Source organism: Salmo trutta, chromosome 16 (assembly GCF_901001165.1).
Source record: "Salmo trutta chromosome 16, fSalTru1.1, whole genome shotgun sequence".
NCBI lineage: Eukaryota > Metazoa > Chordata > Actinopteri > Salmoniformes > Salmonidae > Salmo > Salmo trutta.
In genome coordinates, this window is record NC_042972.1 from 3,310,231 (window position 1) to 3,331,211 (window position 20,981).

Sequence of the window (20,981 nt, forward strand, 5' to 3'; positions counted from 1 at the left end):
TGTGTTACTTTTTCTCTCCGGTTGTTGCCCAGATGAATCCCCTGGTGTTGTGTGTGTGTGTGTGTGTGTGTGTGTGTGTGTGTGTGTTACTTCCTCCGGTTGTTGCCCAGATGAACCCCCCTGTGTGTGTGTGTGTGTGTGTGTGTTACTCCCCTCCGGTCGTTGCCCAGATGAATCCCCCTGTGTGTGTGTGTGTGTGTGTGTGTGTGTGTGTTACTTCCTCCGGTTGTTGCCCAGATGAATCCCCTGTGTGTGTGTGTGTGTGTGTGTTACTTCCTCCGGTTGTTGCCCAGGTGAACCCCCCTGTGTGTGTGTGTGTGTGTGTGTGTGTGTGTGTGTGTGTGTGTGTGTGTGTGGTGTGTGTGTGTGTGTTACTTCCTCCGGTTGTTGCCCAGATGAACCCCCCTGTGTGTGTGTGTGTGTGTGTGTGTTACTTCCTCCGGTTGTTGCCCAGATGAACCCCCCTGTGTGTGTGTGTGTGTGTGTGTGTGTGTGTTACTTCCTCCGGTTGTTGCCCAGATGAACCCCCCTGTGTGTGTGTGTGTGTGTGTGTGTGTGTGTGTGTGTGTGTGTGTGTGTGTTACTTCCTCCGGTTGTTGCCCAGATGAACCCCCCTGTGTGTGTGTGTGTGTGTGTTACTTCCTCCGGTTGTTGCCCAGGTGAACCCCCCTGTGTGTGTGTGTGTGTGTGTTACTTCCTCCGGTTGTTGCCCAGATGAACCCCCCTGTGTGTGTGTGTGTGTGTGTGTGTTACTTCCTCCGGTTGTTGCCCAGGTGAACCCCCCTGTGTGTGTGTGTGTGTTACTTCCTCCGGTTGTTGCCCAGGTGAACCCCCCTGTGTGTGTGTGTGTGTGTGTGTGGTGTGTGTGTGTGTGTGTGTGTGTGTGTTACTTCCTCCGGTTGTTGCCCAGGTGAACCCCCCTGTGTGTGTGTGTGTGTGTGTGTTACTTCCTCCGGTTGTTGCCCAGGTGAACCCCCCTGTGTCCAGACACACAGCGGAAAGTGGCAGGCTGGACGTCCCAGTACTTAACAAGGTTAGAGAACAGACTGATGCCCGTATACAAGGTCTTCTTAACACTGGAACGTACAGGGCAGAAGTCATTCACCCCCACACTGCTGATGCTGTTAGAATGGAGGTACACCACCTGTGGGAATAGGGACCGATTCATCAATCAATTAGTCAATTACACCACCTGGGGGAATAGGGACCGATTCATCAATCAATTAGTCAATTACACCGCCAGGCAATTAATCAATCAATTAGTCAATTACACCACCTGGGGGAATAGGGACCGATTCATCAATCAATTAGTCAATTACACCGCCAGGCAATTAATCAATCAATTAGTCAATTATACCACCTGGGGGAATAAGGACTGATTCATCAATCAATTAGTCAATTACACCACCTGGGGGAATAGGGACCGATTCATCAATCAATTAGTCAATTACACCGCCAGGCAATTAATCAATCAATTAGTCAATTACACCACCTGGGGGAATAGGGACCGATTCATCAATCAATTAGTCAATTACACAGCCAGGCAATTAATCAATCAATTAGTCAATTACACCACCTGGGGGAATAGGGACTGATTCATCAATCAATTAGTCAATTACACCACCTGGGGGAATAGGGACCGATTCATCAATCAATTAGTCAATTACACCACCTGGGGGAATAGGGACCGATTCATCAATCAATTAGTCAATTACACCGCCAGGCAATTAATCAATCAATTAGTCAATTACACCACCTGGGGGAATAGGGATCGATTCATCAATCAATTAGTCAATTACACCGCCAGGCAATTAATCAATCAATTAGTCAATTACACCGCCAGGCAATCAATCAATTAGTCAATTATACCGCCAGGCAATGAATAAATCAATTAGTCAATTACACGGCCAGGCAATTAATCAATTAGTCAATTACACCGCCAGGCAATGAATCAATCAATTAGTCAATTACACGGCCAGGCAATTAATCAATTAGTCAATTACACCGCCAGGCAATGAATCAATCAATTAGTCAATTACACCGCCAGGCAATCAACCAATTAGTCAATTACACCGCCAGGCAATTAATCAATCAATTAGTCAATTACACCGCCAGGCAATCAACCAATTAGTCAATTACACCGCCAGGCAATTAATCAATCAATTAGTCAATTACACCACCTGTTGGTCTCAAGTTAGGTTTATGTAGCGTGCTGAGGTAATCTGAGGTAAATAGAGGTTAAGTTCAGTCCCATTGCTACTCGGATACTCTGTCTGGCTATTTGTGAACGTCTTAAAGATTCCCACATAGCTAGTATCATAGAAGCAATCATACTTGAAGATATTTAGGAATTTGTAGCCTATATTATCGTAGCACAGGGATGTCAAATTATATAAACAGTTTGACATCCCTGTCATTCACCAGGTGAGGGGAGTTCCTTACTGAGACCTAGACAACCAGGTGAGGGGAGTTCCTTACTGAGACCTAGACAACCAGGTGAGGGGAGTTCCTTACTGAGACCTAGACAACCAGGTGAGGGGAGTTCCTTACTGAGACCTAGACAACCAGGTGAGGAGAGTTCCTTACTGAGACCTAGACAACCAGGTGAGGAGAGTTCCTTACTGAGACCTAGACAACCAGGTGAGGGGAGTTCCTTACTGAGACCTAGACAACCAGGTGAGGAGAGTTCCTTACTGAGACCTAGACAACCAGGTGAGGGGAGTTTCTTACTGAGACCTAGACGACCAGGTGAGGGGAGTTCCTTACTGAGACCTAGACAACCAGGTGAGGGGAGTTCCTTACTAAGACCTAGACAACCAGGCGAGGGGAGTTACTTACTGAGACCTAGAACACCAGGTGAGGAGAGTTCCTTACTGAGACCTAGACAACAAGGTGAGGGGAGTTCCTTACTGAGACCTAGACAACAAGGTGAGGGGAGTTCCTTACTGAGACCTAGACAACCAGGTGAGGGGAGTTCCTTACTGAGACCTAGACAACCAGGTGAGGGGAGTTCCTTACTGAGACCTAGACAACCAGGTGAGGGGAGTTCCTTACTGAGACCTAGACAACCAGGTGAGGGGAGTTCCTTACTGAGACCTAGACACCCAGGTGAGGAGAGTTCCTTACTGAGACCTAGACAACCAGGTGAGGGGAGTTCCTTACTGAGACCTAGACAACAAGGTGAGGGGAGTTCCTTACTGAGACCTAGACAACAAGGTGAGGGGAGTTCCTTACTGAGACCTGGACAACCAGGTGAGGGGAGTTCCTTACTGAGACCTAGACAACCAGGTGAGGGGAGGTCCTTACTGAGACCTAGACAACCAGGTGAGGGGAGTTCCTTACTGAGACCTAGACAACAAGGTGAGGGGAGGTCCTTACTGAGACCTAGACAACCAGGTGAGGGGAGTTCCTTACTGAGACCTGGACAACCAGGTGAGGGGAGGTCCTTACTGAGACCTAGACAACCAGGTGAGGGGAGTTCCTTACTGAGACCTAGACAACCAGGTGAGGAGAGTTCCTTACTGAGACCTAGACAACCAGGTGAGGGGAGGTCCTTACTGAGACCTAGACAACAAGGTGAGGGGAGTTCCTTACTGAGACCTGGACAACCAGGTGAGGGGAGGTCCTTACTGAGACCTAGACAACAAGGTGAGGGGAGTTCCTTACTGAGACCTGGACAACCAGGTGAGGGGAGGTCCTTACTGAGACCTAGACAACCAGGTGAGGGGAGTTCCTTACTGAGACCTAGACACCCAGGTGAGAGGAGTTCCTTACTAATTAGTGACTTTAATTAATCAATCAAGAACAAAAGAGGAGCGAAAACCCATCAGACACTCTGCCCTCTGTGGAATGTGTTTGACCCGTGTTATAGCAGAATGGTATGACAGTAAAACAACACAACAATGCTGAGCACACAAATAATCAGTAAAAACTGTTTCAAGTTATTGTTGGAATGCCCCACAGGTGACTAACCGTATCTTACCTGTAGATACCGAAGTGAGTTTAGACCAGGCGGGACCTTCTTTAGTTTGTTGTTATCAAGGTGGATTTCACGGACGTTGGGTATACTGGCAAAGCTTCCATTCTCAACAAACTTGATTTGATTGAAGCCCAGTCCTAATCTGTAAATATCAAATCAAAGTTTATTTGTCACGTGCGCCGAATACAACAGGTAGTAGACCTCACAGTGAAATGCTGAATACAACAGGTGTAGTAGACCTCACAGTGAAATGCTGAATACAACAGGTGTAGTAGACCTTACAGTGAAATGCTGAATACAACAGGTGTAGTAGACCTCACAGTGAAATGCTGAATACAACAGGTGTAGTAGACCTCACAGTGAAATGCTGAATACAACAGGTGTAGTAGACCTCACAGTGAAATGCTGAATACAACAGGTGTAGTAGACCTCACAGTGAAATGCTGAATACAACAGGTGTAGTAGACCTTACAGTGAAATGCTGAATACAACAGGTGTAGTAGACCTTACAGTGAAATGCTGAATACAACAGGTGTAGTAGACCTTACAGTGAAATGCTGAATACAACAGGTGTAGTAGACCTCACAGTGAAATGCTGAATACAACAGGTGTAGTAGACCTCACAGTGAAATGCTGAATACAACAGGTGTAGTAGACCTCACAGTGAAATGCTGAATACAACAGGTGTAGTAGACCTTACAGTGAAATGCTGAATACAACAGGTGTAGTAGACCTTACAGTGAAATGCTGAATACAACAGGTGTAGTAGACCTTACAGTGAAATGCTGAATACAACAGGTGTAGTAGACCTCACAGTGAAATGCTGAATACAACAGGTGTAGTAGACCTCACAGTGAAATGCTGAATACAACAGGTGTAGTAGACCTCACAGTGAAATGCTGAATACAACAGGTGTAGTACACCTTACAGTGAAATGCTGAATACAACAGGTGTAGTAGACCTTACAGTGAAATGCTGAATACAACAGGTGTAGTAGACCTTACAGTGAAATGCTGAATATAACAGGTGTAGTAGACCTTACAGTGAAATGCTGAATACAACAGGTGTAGTAGACCTCACAGTGAAATGCTGAATACAACAGGTGTAGTAGACCTCACAGTGAAATGCTGAATACAACAGGTGTAGTAGACCTCACAGTGAAATACTGAATACAACAGGTGTAGTAGACCTTACAGTGAAATGCTGAATACAACAGGTGTAGTAGACCTTACAGTGAAATGCTGAATACAACAGGTGTAGTAGACCTCACAGTGAAATGCTGAATACAAGAGGTGTAGTAGACCTCACAGTGAAATGCTGAATACAACAGGTGTAGTAGACCTCACAGTGAAATGCTGAATACAACAGGTGTAGTAGACCTCACAGTGAAATACTGAATACAACAGGTGTAGTAGACCTTACAGTGAAATGCTGAATACAACAGGTGTAGTAGACCTTACAGTGAAATGCTGAATACAACAGGTGTAGTAGACCTTACAGTGAAATGCTGAATACAACAGGTGTAGATAGACCTTACAGTGAAATGCTGAATACAACAGGTGTAGTAGACCTCACAGTGAAATGCTGAATACAACAGGTGTAGTAGACCTTACAGTGAAATGCTGAATACAACAGGTGTAGTAGACCTCACAGTGAAATGCTGAATACAACAGGTGAAGTAGACCTCACAGTGAAATGCTGAATACAACAGGTGTAGTAGACCTTACAGTGAAATGCTGAATATAACAGGTGTAGTAGACCTCACAGTGAAATGCTGAATACAACAGGTGTAGTAGACCTCACAGTGAAATGCTGAATACAACAGGTGTAGTATACCTCACAGTGAAATGCTGAATAAAACAGGTGTAGTAGACCTCACAGTGAAATGCTGAATACAACAGGTGTAGTAGACCTCACAGTGAAATGCTGAATACAACAGGTGTAGTAGACCTCACAGTGAAATGCTGAATAAAACAGGTGTAGTAGACCTTACAGTGAAATGCTGAATACAACAGGTGTAGTAGACCTCACAGTGAAATACTGAATACAACAGGTGTAGTAGACCTTACAGTGAAATACTGAATACAACAGGTGTAGTAGACCTCACAGTGAAATACTGAATACAACAGGTGTAGTAGACCTTACAGTGAAATGCTGAATACAACAGGTGTAGTAGACCTCACAGTGAAATGCTGAATACAACAGGTGTAGTAGACCTTACAGTGAAATGCTGAATACAACAGGTGTAGTAGACCTTACAGTGAAATGCTGAATACAACAGGTGTAGTAGACCTTACAGTGAAATGCTGAATACAACAGGTGTAGTAGACCTCACAGTGAAATGCTGAATACAACAGGTGTAGTAGACCTTACAGTGAAATGCTGAATACAACAGGTGTAGTAGACCTTACAGTGAAATGCTGAATACAACAGGTGTAGTAGACCTCACAGTGAAATGCTGAATACAACAGCTGTAGACCTTACAGTGAAATGTTTACTTACAGGCTTAACCAATAGTGCAAAAAAGTTATTAGGTGAACAATAGGTAAGTAAAGAAATAAAACAACAGTAAAAGACAGGCTATATACAGTAGAGGTTATATACAGTAGATAGGCTATATACAGTAGAGAGGCTATATACAGTAGAGGCTATATACAGTAGAGGTTATATACAGTAGAGAGGCTATATACAGTAGAGAGGCTATATACAGTAGAGAGGATATATACAGTAGAGAGGCTATATACAGTAGAGAGGTTATATACAGTAGAGAGGCTATATACAGTAGAGAGGTTATATACAGTAGAGAGGCTATATACAGTAGAGAGGTTATATACAGTAGAGAGGCTATATACAGTAGAGAGGTTATATACAGTAGAGAGGCTATATACAGTAGAGAGGCTATATACAGTAGAGAGGCTATATACAGTAGAGAGGTTATATACAGTAGAGAGGCTATATACAGTAGAGAGGCTATATACAGTAGAGAGGCTATATACAGTAGAGAGGCTATATACAGTAGAGAGGCTATATACAGTAGAGAGGTTATATACAGTAGAGAGGCTATATACAGTAGAGAGGCTATATACAGTAGAGAGGCTATAACAGTAGAGAGGCTATATACAGTAGAGGTTATATACAGTAGAGAGGCTATATACAGTAGAGAGGTTATATACAGTAGCGAGGCTATATACAGTAGAGAGGCTATATACAGTAGAGAGGCTATATACAGTAGAGAGGCTATAACAGTAGAGAGGCTATATACAGTAGAGAGGCTATATACAGTAGAGAGGCTATATACAGTAGACAGGCTATATACAGTAGAGAGGCTATAACAGTAGAGAGGCTATATACAGTAGAGAGGCTATATACAGTAGAGAGGCTATATACAGTAGAGAGGCTATATACAGTAGAGAGGCTATATACAGTAGAGAGGCTATATATAGTAGAGAGGCTATATACAGTAGAGAGGCTATATACAGTAGAGAGGCTATATACAGTAGAGAGGCTATATACAGTAGAGAGGCTATATACAGTAGCGAGGCTATATACAGTAGAGAGGCTATATACAGTAGAGGTTATATACAGTAGAGAGGCTATATACAGTAGAGGTTATATACAGTAGAGAGGATATATACAGTAGAGAGGCTATATACAGTAGAGAGGCTATATACAGTAGAGAGGCTATATACAGTAGAGAGGCTATATACAGTAGCGAGGCTATATACAGTAGAGGTTATATACAGTAGAGAGGCTATATACAGTAGCGAGGTTATATACAGTAGCGAGGCTATATACAGTAGAGAGGTTATATACAGTAGAGAGGTTATATACAGTAGAGAGGCTATATACAGTAGAGAGGCTATATACAGTAGACAGGCTATATACAGTAGAGAGGCTATATACAGTAGAGAGGTTATATACAGTAGAGAGGCTATATACAGTAGAGAGGTTATATACAGTAGAGAGGCTATATACAGTAGAGAGGCTATATACAGTAGAGAGGCTATATACAGTAGAGAGGTTATATACAGTAGAGAGGCTATATACAGTAGAGAGGCTATATACAGTAGAGAGGCTATATACAGTAGAGAGGCTATATACAGTAGAGAGGCTATATACAGTAGAGAGGTTATATACAGTAGCGAGGCTATATACAGTAGAGAGGCTATATACAGTAGAGAGGCTATAACAGTAGAGAGGCTATATACAGTAGAGGTTATATACAGTAGAGAGGCTATATACAGTAGAGAGGTTATATACAGTAGCGAGGCTATATACAGTAGAGAGGCTATATACAGTAGAGAGGCTATATACAGTAGAGAGGCTATAACAGTAGAGAGGCTATATACAGTAGAGAGGCTATATACAGTAGAGAGGCTATATACAGTAGACAGGCTATATACAGTAGAGAGGCTATAACAGTAGAGAGGCTTATATACAGTAGAGAGGCTATATACAGTAGAGAGGCTATATACAGTAGAGAGGCTATATACAGTAGAGAGGCTATATACAGTAGAGAGGCTATATATAGTAGAGAGGCTATATACAGTAGAGAGGCTATATACAGTAGAGAGGCTATATACAGTAGAGAGGCTATATACAGTAGCGAGGCTATATACAGTAGAGAGGCTATATACAGTAGAGGTTATATACAGTAGAGAGGCTATATACAGTAGAGGTTATATACAGTAGAGAGGATATATACAGTAGAGAGGCTATATACAGTAGAGAGGCTATATACAGTAGAGAGGCTATATACAGTAGAGAGGCTATATACAGTAGCGAGGCTATATACAGTAGAGGTTATATACAGTAGAGAGGCTATATACAGTAGCGAGGTTATATACAGTAGCGAGGCTATATACAGTAGAGAGGTTATATACAGTAGAGAGGTTATATACAGTAGAGAGGCTATATACAGTAGAGAGGCTATATACAGTAGACAGGCTATATACAGTAGAGAGGCTATATACAGTAGAGGTTATATACAGTAGACAGGCTATATACAGTAGACAGGCTATATACAGTAGAGAGGCTATATACAGTAGAGAGGTTATATACAGTAGATAGGCTATATACAGTAGAGAGGATATATACAGTAGAGGCTATATACAGTAGAGAGGCTATATACAGTAGAGAGGCTGTATACAGTAGAGAGGCTATATACAGTAGACAGGCTATATACAGTAGACAGGCTATATACAGTAGAGAGGCTATATACAGTAGAGAGGCTATATACAGTAGCGAGGTTATATACAGTAGCGAGGCTATATACAGTAGAGAGGCTATATACAGTAGAGAGGCTATATACAGTAGCGAGGTTATATACAGTAGCGAGGCTATATACAGTAGAGAGGCTATATACAGTAGAGAGGCTATATACAGTAGACAGGCTATATACAGTAGAGAGGCTATATACAGTAGACAGGCTATATACAGTAGAGAGGCTATATACAGTAGAGAGGCTATATACAGTAGCGAGGCTATAAAAGTAGCGAGGCTACATACAGACACCGGTTAGTCAGGCTGATTGAGGTAGTATGTACATGTAGATATGGTTATAGTGACTTTGCATATATGATGAACAGAGAGTAGCAGTAGCTTTCAGATCCAGAATCTAACTTATAGGTGTAGTTTGTGTTTTTACACATTTACATCTCAGTAGTGTATTTACCTTTGTATTTTTTTATATCTGAAAAAGTCCTCAATTTCTACTTTGGTGATCTTGTTATAATCCAAGTGGAGCTCTGTGAGTGAAGATGGGAGGTCTGAAAAAACAGGAAATCACTGTCAGATTACGATGCACAGTACACTTAAAGCTTAAAACTCCTGTCATTTCAACCTGTTCGGGTGGGATGGAGTTTTTTTTGGCCCAGAGCATGACATCACAATCTGATCTGATTATTTTTGACCAATGACCAATCATCTTTTATTTGCATATGTATCCTCCTACTTTGAGGTAAGCTCTAGAGCATGCCTGGGCAACTCCAGTCCACAAGGTGCCTGATTGGTGTCACACTTTTGCCCCAGCTAACACACATAACTCCCAATAATAAACTAATCATGTTAGTTCAGTTAAAAATGCAGTTAGTTTAAATGTGTGTTTGCTAGTGATGGGGGGGAGGGATGACACAAATCAAACCCCTGAGGACTGGAATAGCACAGATCTGCTCTAGAGTCAAGACGATCCTATCCAATCAGGGCTGTGTATGTAAATATATTAAAATTTGTATCAATATTTTTTTTATCCACGCGATCAGACTGGAGGCTCGGGGAAATAAATAATACGAAATATAGGATTTTTTTTTCATGAAATAAACACAGTGATTTATTAGACATTCAGTAGATGATTCAAATATTATTATTATTATTATTATTATACTGCATGTAAACATTAAGTACCACGAACTTTCATGAGAAATTCAATGAAGCGGTTCTAAATATGCACGTGGAATAAAGTCACCCGGAAATGTCAGATTTAATTAAATGTGGAGCAGTATTGAATGTCTTCAGTATTCAAGATGTCCAGCATGTATCGGGTATCAGCTGTGAGCTCGGCTTGTTATTGGTCGATTTACCTTTAGGTATCAGCTGTGAGCTTGGCTTGTTATTGGTAGATTTACCTTTAGGTATCAGCTGTGAGCTCGGCTTGTTATTGGTAGATTTATCTTTAGGTATCAGCTGTGAGCTTGGCTTGTTATTGGTCGATTTACCTTTAGGTATCAGCTGTGAGCTCGGCTTGTTATTGGTAGATTTACCTTTAGGTATCAGCTGTGAGCTCGGCTTGTTATTGGTAGATTTACCTTTAGGTATCAGCTGTGAGCTCTGCTTGTTATTGGTAGATTTACCTTTAGGTATCAGCTGTGAGCTCGGCTTGTTATTGGTAGATTTACCTTTAGGTATCAGCTGTGAGCTCTGCTTGTTATTGGTAGATTTACCTTTAGGTACAGCTGTGAGCTCTGCTTGTTATTGGTAGATTTACCTTTAGGTACAGCTGTGAGCTTGGCTTGTTATTGGTAGATTTACCTTTAGGTATCAGCTGTGAGCTCTGCTTGTTATTGGTAGATTTACCTTTAGGTATCAGCTGTGAGCTTGGCTTGTTATTGGTAGATTTACCTTTAGGTATCAGCTGTGAGCTCGGCTTGTTATTGGTAGATTTATCTTTAGGTATCAGCTGTGAGCTTGGCTTGTTATTGGTAGATTTACCTTTAGGTATCAGCTGTGAGCTTGGCTTGTTATTGGTAGATTTACCTTTAGGTATCAGCTGTGAGCTCGGCTTGTTATTGGTAGATTTACCTTTAGGTACAGCTGTGAGCTTGGCTTGTTATTGGTAGATTTATCTTTAGGTATCAGCTGTGAGCTCGGTTTGTTATTGGTAGATTTATCTTTAGGTATCAGCTGTGAGCTTGGCTTGTTATTGGTAGATTTACCTTTAGGTATCAGCTGTGAGCTTGGCTTGTTATTGGTAGTTTTACCTTTAGGTACAGCTGTGAGCTTGGCCTCCGCGATCCTGATGTACAGGGTTTCCATGCCGTCGAATGCTCCCAGCTCGATCCCGTTGTTAGCTAACGGATTAGCACTCATCTCTGGTCAGAAGAAGAAAACACACATACAGGGGAGTTTAGCCTTGTATGACGCTTTGAACACACGTCTTTCATGAACTCGTACAGATGCCGATCATTAATAACCCTAGATTCATTCTGCCTCAAATGACAAGCCTTTTTTTTTTTTTTTAATTACTCTTCACATTGTGCACTACGGTTGACCCCGAGTCACATTGGGCTGCCACATAAGGAATAGTGTATCACTAATGTTCTCAGCCAATAGGTTACCAGGTAACCATTGTAAATAAGAATTTGTTCTTAACTGACTTTACCTAGAACGTGCACAGACTTGAGCCCTTTGAAGGCCTCTTTCTGGATGTTGCTGATCTTGTTGTCGTGGATACGCAGCTCCAGGATGTTCCTGGGTAGGTTGGCAGGTATCTGTGTCAACTGGTTGTAGGATAGGTACAACAGCTGTAGCCGATCCATGTTACGGAAAGCTTTGGGATGGATCTTAGAGATCTTGTTGTTAACCAGGAACAGGGCCTGGGAAGAGAAGATATGTGAAATATATAGCAACTCTTGGGAGGTTGACTTGAACAATAACATTGGAACCCAGGAAGTAACAGCTAATGGGGGATCCAAATAAACAGTTAATAAATACTTTGACCGATTTATTAAATGCATTCCGGCCATATAAAGTAACACAATAAAATAACAATAAGGCTATATACAGGGGGTACCGGTACAGAGTCAATGTGGAGGCTATATACAGGGGGTACCGGTACAGAGTCAATGTGGAGGATATATACAGGGGGTACCGGTACAGAGTCAATGTGGAGGCTATATACAGGGGGGTACCGGTACTGAGTCAATGTGGAGGCTATATACAGGGGGTACCGGTACAGAGTCAATGTGGAGGCTATATACAGGCGGTACCGGTACAGAGGCAATGTGGAGGCTATATACAGGGGGTACCGGTACAGAGTCAATGTGGAGGCTATATACAGGCGGGTACCGGTACAGAGGCAATGTGGAGGCTTTATACAGGCGGTACCGGTACAGAGTCAATGTGGAGGCTATATACAGGGGGGTACCAGTACAGAGTCAATGTGGAGGCTATATACAGGGGGGGTACCGGTACAGAGTCAATGTGGAGGCTATATACAGGGGGTACCGGTACAGAGTCAATGTGGAGGCTATATACAGGGGGTACCGGTACAGAGTCAATGTGGAGGCTATATACAGGGGGGTACCGGTACAGAGTCAATGTGGAGGCTATATACAGGGTGTACCGGTACAGAGTCAATGTGGAGGCTATATACAGGGGGTAGCGGTACAGAGTCAATGTGGAGGCTATATACAGGGGGTACCGGTACAGAGTCAATGTGGAGGCTATATACAGGGTGTTACGGTACAGAGTCAATGTGGAGGCTATATACAGGGTGTTACGGTACAGAGTCAATGGGGAGGCTATATACAGGGGGTACCGGTACAGAGTCAATGTGGAGACTATATACAGGGGGTACCGGTACAGAGTCAATGTGGAGACTATATACAGGGGGTACCGGTAAAGAGTCAATGTGGAGACTATATACAGGGGGTACCGGTACCAAGTCAGTGTGCAGGGGGTACAGGTTAGTCGAGGTAATTTGTACATGTAGGTCGGGGTGAAGTGACTATGCATAGATAATGAAGGTGGGGGGTGTCAATATAATAGTACGGTGGCCTAGATAGCTTAGTTTCCAGGCAGGGTACAAACTGTAGCCTACATCTATCTGTCTGTCTGTACAGGCTCTGTGAAACACCCTGTAGAAGGCTTTAAGCCCAAACCGTGTCATATTTCCCCTTATAGTATAGTTAAGCTCTCTCGTCCCCCACCTAAAATAATATGGCTTCTATTTCAATTGAGCGTTTTGGTGCTAGAGGGTCTGGATGTTGCTTTAGGGGACATTTGTACCCCACCCTGGAAAATAATCTATCTAGTTACACAGAGCCTGTACAGACAGATGTAGGCTACAGTATACATTAGATAATAGGATCTCTATGGGTTACAGAACCCATCTATCAGAACCCATCTGAACCAGCATCTACCACAAACAGAACCCATCTCAACCAGCATCTACCACAAACAGAACCCATCTGAACCAGCATCTACCTCAGACAGAATCCATCTGAACCAGCCTCTACATATGCATCTACCTCAGATGCTGGTTCAGATGGGTTCTGTCTGAGGTAGATGCTGGTTCAGATGGGTTCTGTCTGAGGTAGACGCTGGTTCAGATGGGTTCTGTTTGTGGTAGACACTGGTTCAGATGGGTTCTGTTTGTGGTAGACGCTGGTTCAGATGGGTTCTGTCTGAGGTAGACGCTGGTTCAGATGGGTTCTGTTTGTGGTAGACACTGGTTCAGATGGGTTCTGTCTGATGGAGACACTGGTTCAGATGGGTTCTGTCTGAGGTAGACGCTGGTTCAGATGGGTTCTGTCTGAGGTAGACACTGGTTCAGATGGGTTCTATTTGTGGTAGATGCTGGTTCAGATGGGTTCTGTTTGTGGTAGACACTGGTTCAGATGGGTTCTGTTTGTGGTAGACACTGGTTCAGATGGGTTCTGTCTGAGGTAGACACTGGTTCAGATGGGTTCTGTCTGAGGTAGACACTGGTTCAGATGGGTTCTGTTTGTGGTAGACGCTGGTTCAGATGGGTTCTGTCTGAGGTAGACGCTGGTTCAGATGGGTTCTGTCTGAGGTAGATGCTGGTTCAGATGGGTTCTGTCTGTGGTAGACGCTGGTTCAGATGGGTTCTGTCTGTGGTAGACGCTGGTTCAGATGGGTTCTGTCTGAGGTAGACACTGGTTCAGATGGGTTCTATTTGTGGTAGACGCTGGTTCAGATGGGTTCTGTCTGAGGTAGATGCTGGTTCAGATGGGTTCTGTCTGAGGTAGACGCTGGTTCAGATGGGTTCTGTTTGTGGTAGACACTGGTTCAGATGGGTTCTGTCTGAGGTAGACACTGGTTCAGATGGGTTCTGTCCGATGGGGACTGATATAAAGAGCTTGAATTTATCGGCAGCTGTGATCGCGGGCACAATCAAAGGCCTCGGTCTAAACAACAGTGTTAGCACCATGACACAGAACTTCCATGAATGTGTGATTCTGTCCTAGTATGTGTTGCATATAGACTAGGCCTAGGGGGGAATGGGTGTCCTGAATGGGATTCGGACTCAAGTGGAAAATGCCCCCCCCCCCCCCCCCCCCCACACTATAGTGACAGGAAACAGTGATGAATGTTGCAGTGATGATAAGAGTAGGGAGAGATGTTTAATCGTGCGTTTCTTACGTAGATCTTGTTAATGCCTTTGAAGTCGTCCTCCTTGACCTCTGTGATGTCGTTGTTCTGGAGGTCGATCATTAGCGTGTCGGCGGGAATGTTCTCGGGCACAGAGAGCAACCCTGTGGAGACAGGATAATCAATCAATCGATAAATCAGCTGTGTGTTTGTCGCCGTAAAGCTAACATCGCAGAGAAGTTGTGAATGTAAATGAAAACAGTAGTGGTCCTAGAGTAGAGCCTTGAGGAACTCCAAAATGTCACTGAGCATGACTGCCTCCAGTCCTACAGTATCTGAACAGATGAGACTTTCATACAAGTGATTCATCAATGCTGTAATTGAATGTTAGTAGCCCCTAGCCTTCCCTCTCCCCCAGACTGCACCAGGAGTAGTGAGTGTGTAATATAATGTTACCTAGATCAGAGCACTGCACCACCCGTAGGGAGCACTGGCAGCCGAAGGGGCAGTCCGTAAGGGAGTTGTCGTCATCATCGTCATCATCATCAGCGTCCTGCATCATGATTTCATGGTCCCTCATGAAGTCCAAGACGTTAATTGGCTGGTATGGCTTAGCATGGCCCAGTGCCAGCAGACAGAGCAGCAGGAAGCCTCTCATGGGGAAGACTAGTGGGTCTATAACACAATATGTCACATAATAAAGACTAGTGGGTCAGATACTTTATTGTCCATTTTCTTGAAGAGAGTCTAAAATTTGTCTTTCTGCTTGATCAGCCAATTTGCCCAAGATGTCTTACACACTAGACACAAGCTTTGAGAAATACCCAAGACGTCTCACACACTAGACACAAGCTTTGAGAAATACCCAAGATGTCTTACACACTAGACACAAGCTTTGAGAAATACCCAAGACGTCTCACACACTAGACACAAGCTTTGAGAAATACCCAAGATGTCTTACACACTAGACACAAGCTTTGAGAAATACCTAAGTGTTGAAACACATCAGTGATCTGAGAATCTGTATCAGGTTTCTGACTATAATTTTCATTGTGTTGCTGTGCTATCTTCCTTTTTGTAGGACTAAGAAACAACCAAATGTACAGTACCAGTCAAAATTTTGGACACACCTACTCATTCAAGGGTTTTTCTTTAATTTTACTATTTTCTACATTGTAGAATAATAGTGAAGACTTCAAAACTATGAAATAACAAAAAGTGTTAAATAAATCAAACTTTATTTGAGATTCTTCAAACCCTTTGCCTTGATGACAGCTTTGCACACTCTTGGCATTCTGGGGCGTCAGGGTAGCTTAGTGGTTAGAGCGTTGGGCTAGTAACCGAAAGGTTGCAAGTTCAAATCCCCGAGCTGACAAGGTACAAATCTGTCGTTCTGCCCCTGAACAAGGCAGTTAACCCGTCATTGAAAATAAGAATTTGTTCATAACTCACTTGCCTAGTTAAATAAAGGTAAAATAAAATAAAAAAATTCTCTCAAACAGCTTCATGAGGTAGTCACCTGGAATGCATTTCAATTAACAGGTGTGCCTTGTTAAAAGTTAATTTGTGGAATTTCTTTCCTTCTTAATGCGTTTGAGGCAATCAGTTGTGTTGTGACAAGGTATATGGGATCTCTTGGAAAAGCATTCCAGGTGAAGCTGGTTGAGAGAATGCCAAGAGTGTGCAAAGCTGAATCAATAAAATATATTGTGATTTTTTTAACACTTTTTTGTGTTACTACATGATTCCATATGTGTTATTCCATAGTTTTGATGTCTTCACTATTATTCTACAATGTAGAAAATAGTAAAAATAAAGAAAAACCCTTGAATGAGTAGGTGTGTCCAAACTTTTGACTGGTACTGAATGATCAGATTATGATTCTGAGGGTTTTAGAATTACCCTGCAGCTCCTGAAGTCTAAACAGACAAACTGAACTGATGACGTTAATCTTGCTTGACGTTTCTGCCAAGCCTTTGCCAAAATGATGTCCTGGCCTGCTCTGTAAGTATGTTGATACATGTTGTTATGGTTTTTAGACATTACTGCCAAGTCTTTGCCAAAATGATGTCCTGGCCTGCTCTGTAAGTATGTTGATACATGTTGTTATGGTTTTTAGACATTACTGCCAAGTCTTTGCCAAAACGATGTCCTTGCCTGCAGTGTAAGGATGTTGATACATGTTATGTTTTTTTGGGGGGGGGATTGATGATGATTCAGTCTTAAATAGAAAGTTCATATTCAAAGTTAACATTTCTACTTGTTCTGATTCTGATGGTTGATGCTAAAGTAGTTTATTATTTTCTCTCTGCATGTCACAACTTTACCAAAAATTTAGAACTCGATTTATTTGTGGATGGAAGGCATGTCTAGATGAGTAAAAACATGTCAAGATCCACCCTGTAAGTTCAATCCTAATACTATGGGTGTACCTGCTGTTTCGTACGTGTTTTGGGAGAGAGAGAGAGACTTAAAAAGTAACTGGTGGAGGTTTTTTGTCTGTAATCAAGGTTTCCATTAACTATTGTGCAGGAATTGAGACATTAGAGTCGACGCAAATGTTGTATTGCTTCTTGCTCAATATTCACAGTCTATGGCGTTTTACACGTAAGGTTTATACAGCTATGTAGCTGTCCATTTCTCACACGTTCTCAGATTACACAAGGCCAACAGAAGGGAAACCGTTATCTTCTCCCCCTTTCTGAAGGCCAGCTGAGGGAAGTGGAACAGTACTGTGGGTTTGGGGTTCATTGTGTATGACCATGCTCTGTTCAACATTGCTCCATTCTGCAACCCAGTGCTGTTTCTACCCACAAGTATTTGGTGGTGGTTCAGAGGCATTCGATAATACTTAACAGCACACAGACATTTGAAACGAAATAACGTGATTCAGTGAATTTGGGGAAAAGTATTCAGATCGCTTGACTTTTTCCACATTTTGTTATAATACAGCCTTATTTTAAAATATATTTTTTTTAAAGTAAAAAATCTTAGCAATCTACACACAGTACCCCATAGTGACAAAGCGTAAACAGGTTTTTAGAATGTTTTTGCAAATGTATTCAAATAATAAACAGATACCTTATTTACATAAATATTCAGACTCTTTGCTATGAGACTTGAAATTGAGCTCAGGTGCATCCTGTTTCCATTGATGATCCTTGAGATGTCTCTACAACTTGATTGGAGTCCACCTGTGGTAAGACATGATTTGGAAAGGCACACACCTGTCTATATAAAGTCCCACAGTTGACAGTGCATGTCAGAGCAAAAACCAAGCCATGAGGTTGAAGGAATTGTCTGTAGAGCTCCGAGACAGGATTGTAGCGAGGGACAGATCTGGTGAAGGGTACCAACAAATGAAGGTCCCCAACAACACATTGACCTCCATCATTCTTAAATGGAAGAGGTATGGAACCACCAAGACTCTACCTAGAGCTGGCCGCCCGGCCAAACTGAGCAATCAGTGGAGAACGGCCTTGGTCAGGGAGATGACCAAGAACCTGACGGTCACGCTGACTGAGCTCCAAAGTTCCTCTGTGGAGATGGGAGAACCTTCCAGAAGGACAACCATCTCTGCAGCACTCCACCAATCAGGCCATAAGAAACAAGATTATCTGGTCTGATGAAACCAAGATTGAACTCTTTGACTTGCTACGGTGAAGCATGGTGGTGGCAGCATAGTCAGGATCGAGGGAAAGATGAACAGAGCAAAGAACAGAGAAATACTTGATGAAAACCTATTCCAGTGCACTCAGGACCTCACACAGGGGGCAAAGGTTAATCTTCCAACAGGACAACGACCCTAAGCACACAACCAAGACAACGCAGGAGTGGCTTCGGGACAAGTCTCTGAATGTCCTTGAGTGCCCCATCCGGAGCCCGGACTTGAACCCAGTCGAACATCTCTGGAGAGACCTGGAAATAACTGTGCAGCGACGCTCCCCATCCAACCTGACAGAGCTTGAGAGGATCTGCAGAGAAGAATGGGAGAAACTCCCCAAATACAGGTGTGCCAAGCTTGTAGCATCATACCCAAGAAGACTCGAGGCTGTAATCGCTGCCAAAGTTGCTTCAACAAAGTACTGAGTAAAGGGTCTGAATACTTATGTAAATGTGATATTTCCGGGGGGTTTTTTGTTGTAAAAATGTTTAATTAAACCTGTTTTTGCTTTGTCATTATGGGATATTGTGTGTAGGAAAAAAACAAACATTGAATCAGTTTTAGAATAAGGCTGTAACGTAACAAAATGTGGAACAAGTCAAGGGGTCTGAATACTTTCCGAATGCGCTGCATATCATACTGCACTACTCTAGAATCAGAAGTACTATGTTTTTGAATAACCAGTTACTGTTTGGTTACAAATAAGCAGATTTTCTACAATTTCTCTCGCATCTTTTATGCATGCTGCCATTTTAATACCGATCATAATTTTTTCAATTTTCCTCTTGTGCATGTCAACGCTGAACCATCAAGAAGCGTATTTACAGTAAAGATTCTTCCCATTCTGAACGTAATGTTGTTTTTTTTTGTGCATCTCTGAGCGATGTTCTTCTATCGATTCCCCTGGGTAAATTCATGTTTTCACGTGTATCTGAGGTATTGAATTGATCTCCAAAACGCCTTTCATACATGTCAGATTACAATACTGGCCGATACCAAAACGCGGTTATGTCTTCTCTCCAATGAACCATTGATCATATTTTTTTGGAGGGGGGGGGCGATATTCCTACCTCGAGAAATGTGTAATTTAACAGAGAGTCTAACACATGAAAGTGTCAGACTCGCACATCGATCTGAACATGGAGTCTACAATGGTGAGATTGTAAACTCCTAAATTGATTGTGCAGTTTGTTTAACCAATTTTATAGCTAATTAGCTATTTCACATGCTGTTGTTGACTTTAGTATTATTGTGTGTAGCTACGTTTGCTAGATAGCTAGCTAGCCAGCCAGCCCATATAGAGCATTGCATTGTGGGTTTTGTAGTCGACTTGAGCTGCAACAGATTTTCACAACAATTTCCACGTGTTGCTACCAACTTTATTATTATAACGTCAAAATTAAACATTTGTTCACCCCAAAAAAAAATACTCTTCTCACATATTAGCGTTATGTGACACTAAATTAGAGGAACGAGTGGATTTGGGTGGATTTTTCCTTTAAGCCTGCAACATCAATTGAGATAAAATCACAATCTATTCAAACGTTTCTGAGATCAAGTTCATAAACTCAGATAATGTATCCGTTATTGACGTTTAGCAATAACATCGAGGTAGAAAACCTCAGCAGTCAGCAACATACAGTAAGTTCATTCTGAGGTAGAACACCTCAGCAGTCAGCAACATACAGTAAATTCATTCTGAGGTAGAAAACCTCAGCAGTCAGCAACATACAGTAAATTCATTCTGAGGTAGAAAACCTCAGCAGTCAGCAACATACAGTAAGTTCATTCTGAGGTAGAACACCTCAGCAGTCAGCAACATACAGTAAGTTCATTCTGAGGTAGCGCACCTCCGAGGACAGTTACCCCCCCCCCCCCACCCCCCCCACACAGTTTAATTCTATATAACTTTATTGATCCACTCAGGGTGAACTAAGTAAGCCATTGTCAGATCACATCTAAAAAAAACACCCTCTACATATCATACATCTAAAAACATTCTCTACATATCATACAACTCTAATAACGTCTCATTGCCCCTTACAATAATATACATTTTGTTTAACTCACCTCAACAGTCACTTAGTGTGTTGTGTCGTTGTTTTAACTCCTGTCAGATAACCTCCAGGGAGAACATGAACCAAAGAGAGTTACTCTATCCACAAAAGGAACCGGTAGTGTGTAGGAACGGGGAGCGCCGGTCACAGTGGATGGGAGGAAGGTGCATCAGACAGAAACACTAACTCTCTGAATGAACAATAAAGTGCTGCTGCTGCTGCTGCTGCTGCTAGCATGGAGAGCTTGGTTTGAATAAAGACCTATCACTCACTCTCTCTCTCTCTCGCTCTCTCGCTCTCTCTTTCTCTCTCTCTCTCTCTCTCTCTCTCTCTCTCTCTCTCTCTCATTCTCTCTCTCTCCCTCTCTGTCTCTCTCTGTCTCTCTCTCTCTCTCTCTCTCTCTGTCTCTCTCTCTCTCTCTCTCTCTCTCTCTGTCTCTCTCTCTCTGTCT

At 42.6% G+C, this 20,981-nt stretch overlaps 2 protein-coding genes and 1 long non-coding RNA gene across 5 annotated transcripts in view; 1 reads left to right on the forward strand and 2 right to left on the reverse strand.

Annotated features, from left to right (window-relative positions):
- The window catches only part of cenpp (centromere protein P), a 216,498-nt gene that overhangs the window by 107,737 nt on the left and 87,780 nt on the right, over window positions 1-20,981 (forward strand). The window lies entirely within an intron of this gene.
- On the reverse strand, window positions 163-20,766 carry aspn (asporin (LRR class 1)). 3 transcript variants are annotated; one of them, XM_029692795.1, is made up of 9 exons: window positions 20,544-20,766; window positions 15,266-15,484; window positions 14,861-14,973; window positions 11,856-12,069; window positions 11,455-11,565; window positions 9,654-9,747; window positions 3,983-4,121; window positions 974-1,144; window positions 163-916 (listed from the first exon to the last, which is right to left on the reverse strand). In XM_029692795.1, the coding sequence occupies exons 2-9, from the start codon at window positions 15,465-15,467 to the stop codon at window positions 887-889; spliced, it is 1,074 nt and encodes a 357-aa protein (XP_029548655.1). In that variant the 5' UTR covers window positions 15,468-15,484; window positions 20,544-20,766; the 3' UTR covers window positions 163-886. The 3 variants fall into 3 exon arrangements, with proteins under 3 accessions (XP_029548655.1, XP_029548654.1, XP_029548653.1); XM_029692794.1 differs by having other exon boundaries at window positions 163-859; window positions 936-1,144; XM_029692793.1 differs by lacking the exon at window positions 163-916 and having other exon boundaries at window positions 926-1,144.
- LOC115149957 (uncharacterized) lies at window positions 2,763-3,081 on the reverse strand. The gene is made up of 2 exons (XR_003867006.1): window positions 3,025-3,081; window positions 2,763-2,808 (listed from the first exon to the last, which is right to left on the reverse strand). It is a non-coding gene; the product is annotated as an uncharacterized LOC115149957 (long non-coding RNA).

Excerpts from the sequence above, each read along its gene's own strand:
- aspn (XM_029692795.1), bottom strand. The coding sequence starts at position 15,467 with ATGAGAGGCTTCCTGCTGCTCTGTCTGCTGGCACTGGGCCATGCTAAG. Across the intron at positions 12,070-14,860 it reads AAGGCATTAACAAGATCTAC|GCCCTGTTCCTGGTTAACAA; the intron begins GTAAGAAACGCA and ends TTCTCTTCCCAG. Across the intron at positions 4,122-9,653 it reads AGATATAAAAAAATACAAAG|ATTAGGACTGGGCTTCAATC; the intron begins GTAAATACACTA and ends TGATATTTACAG.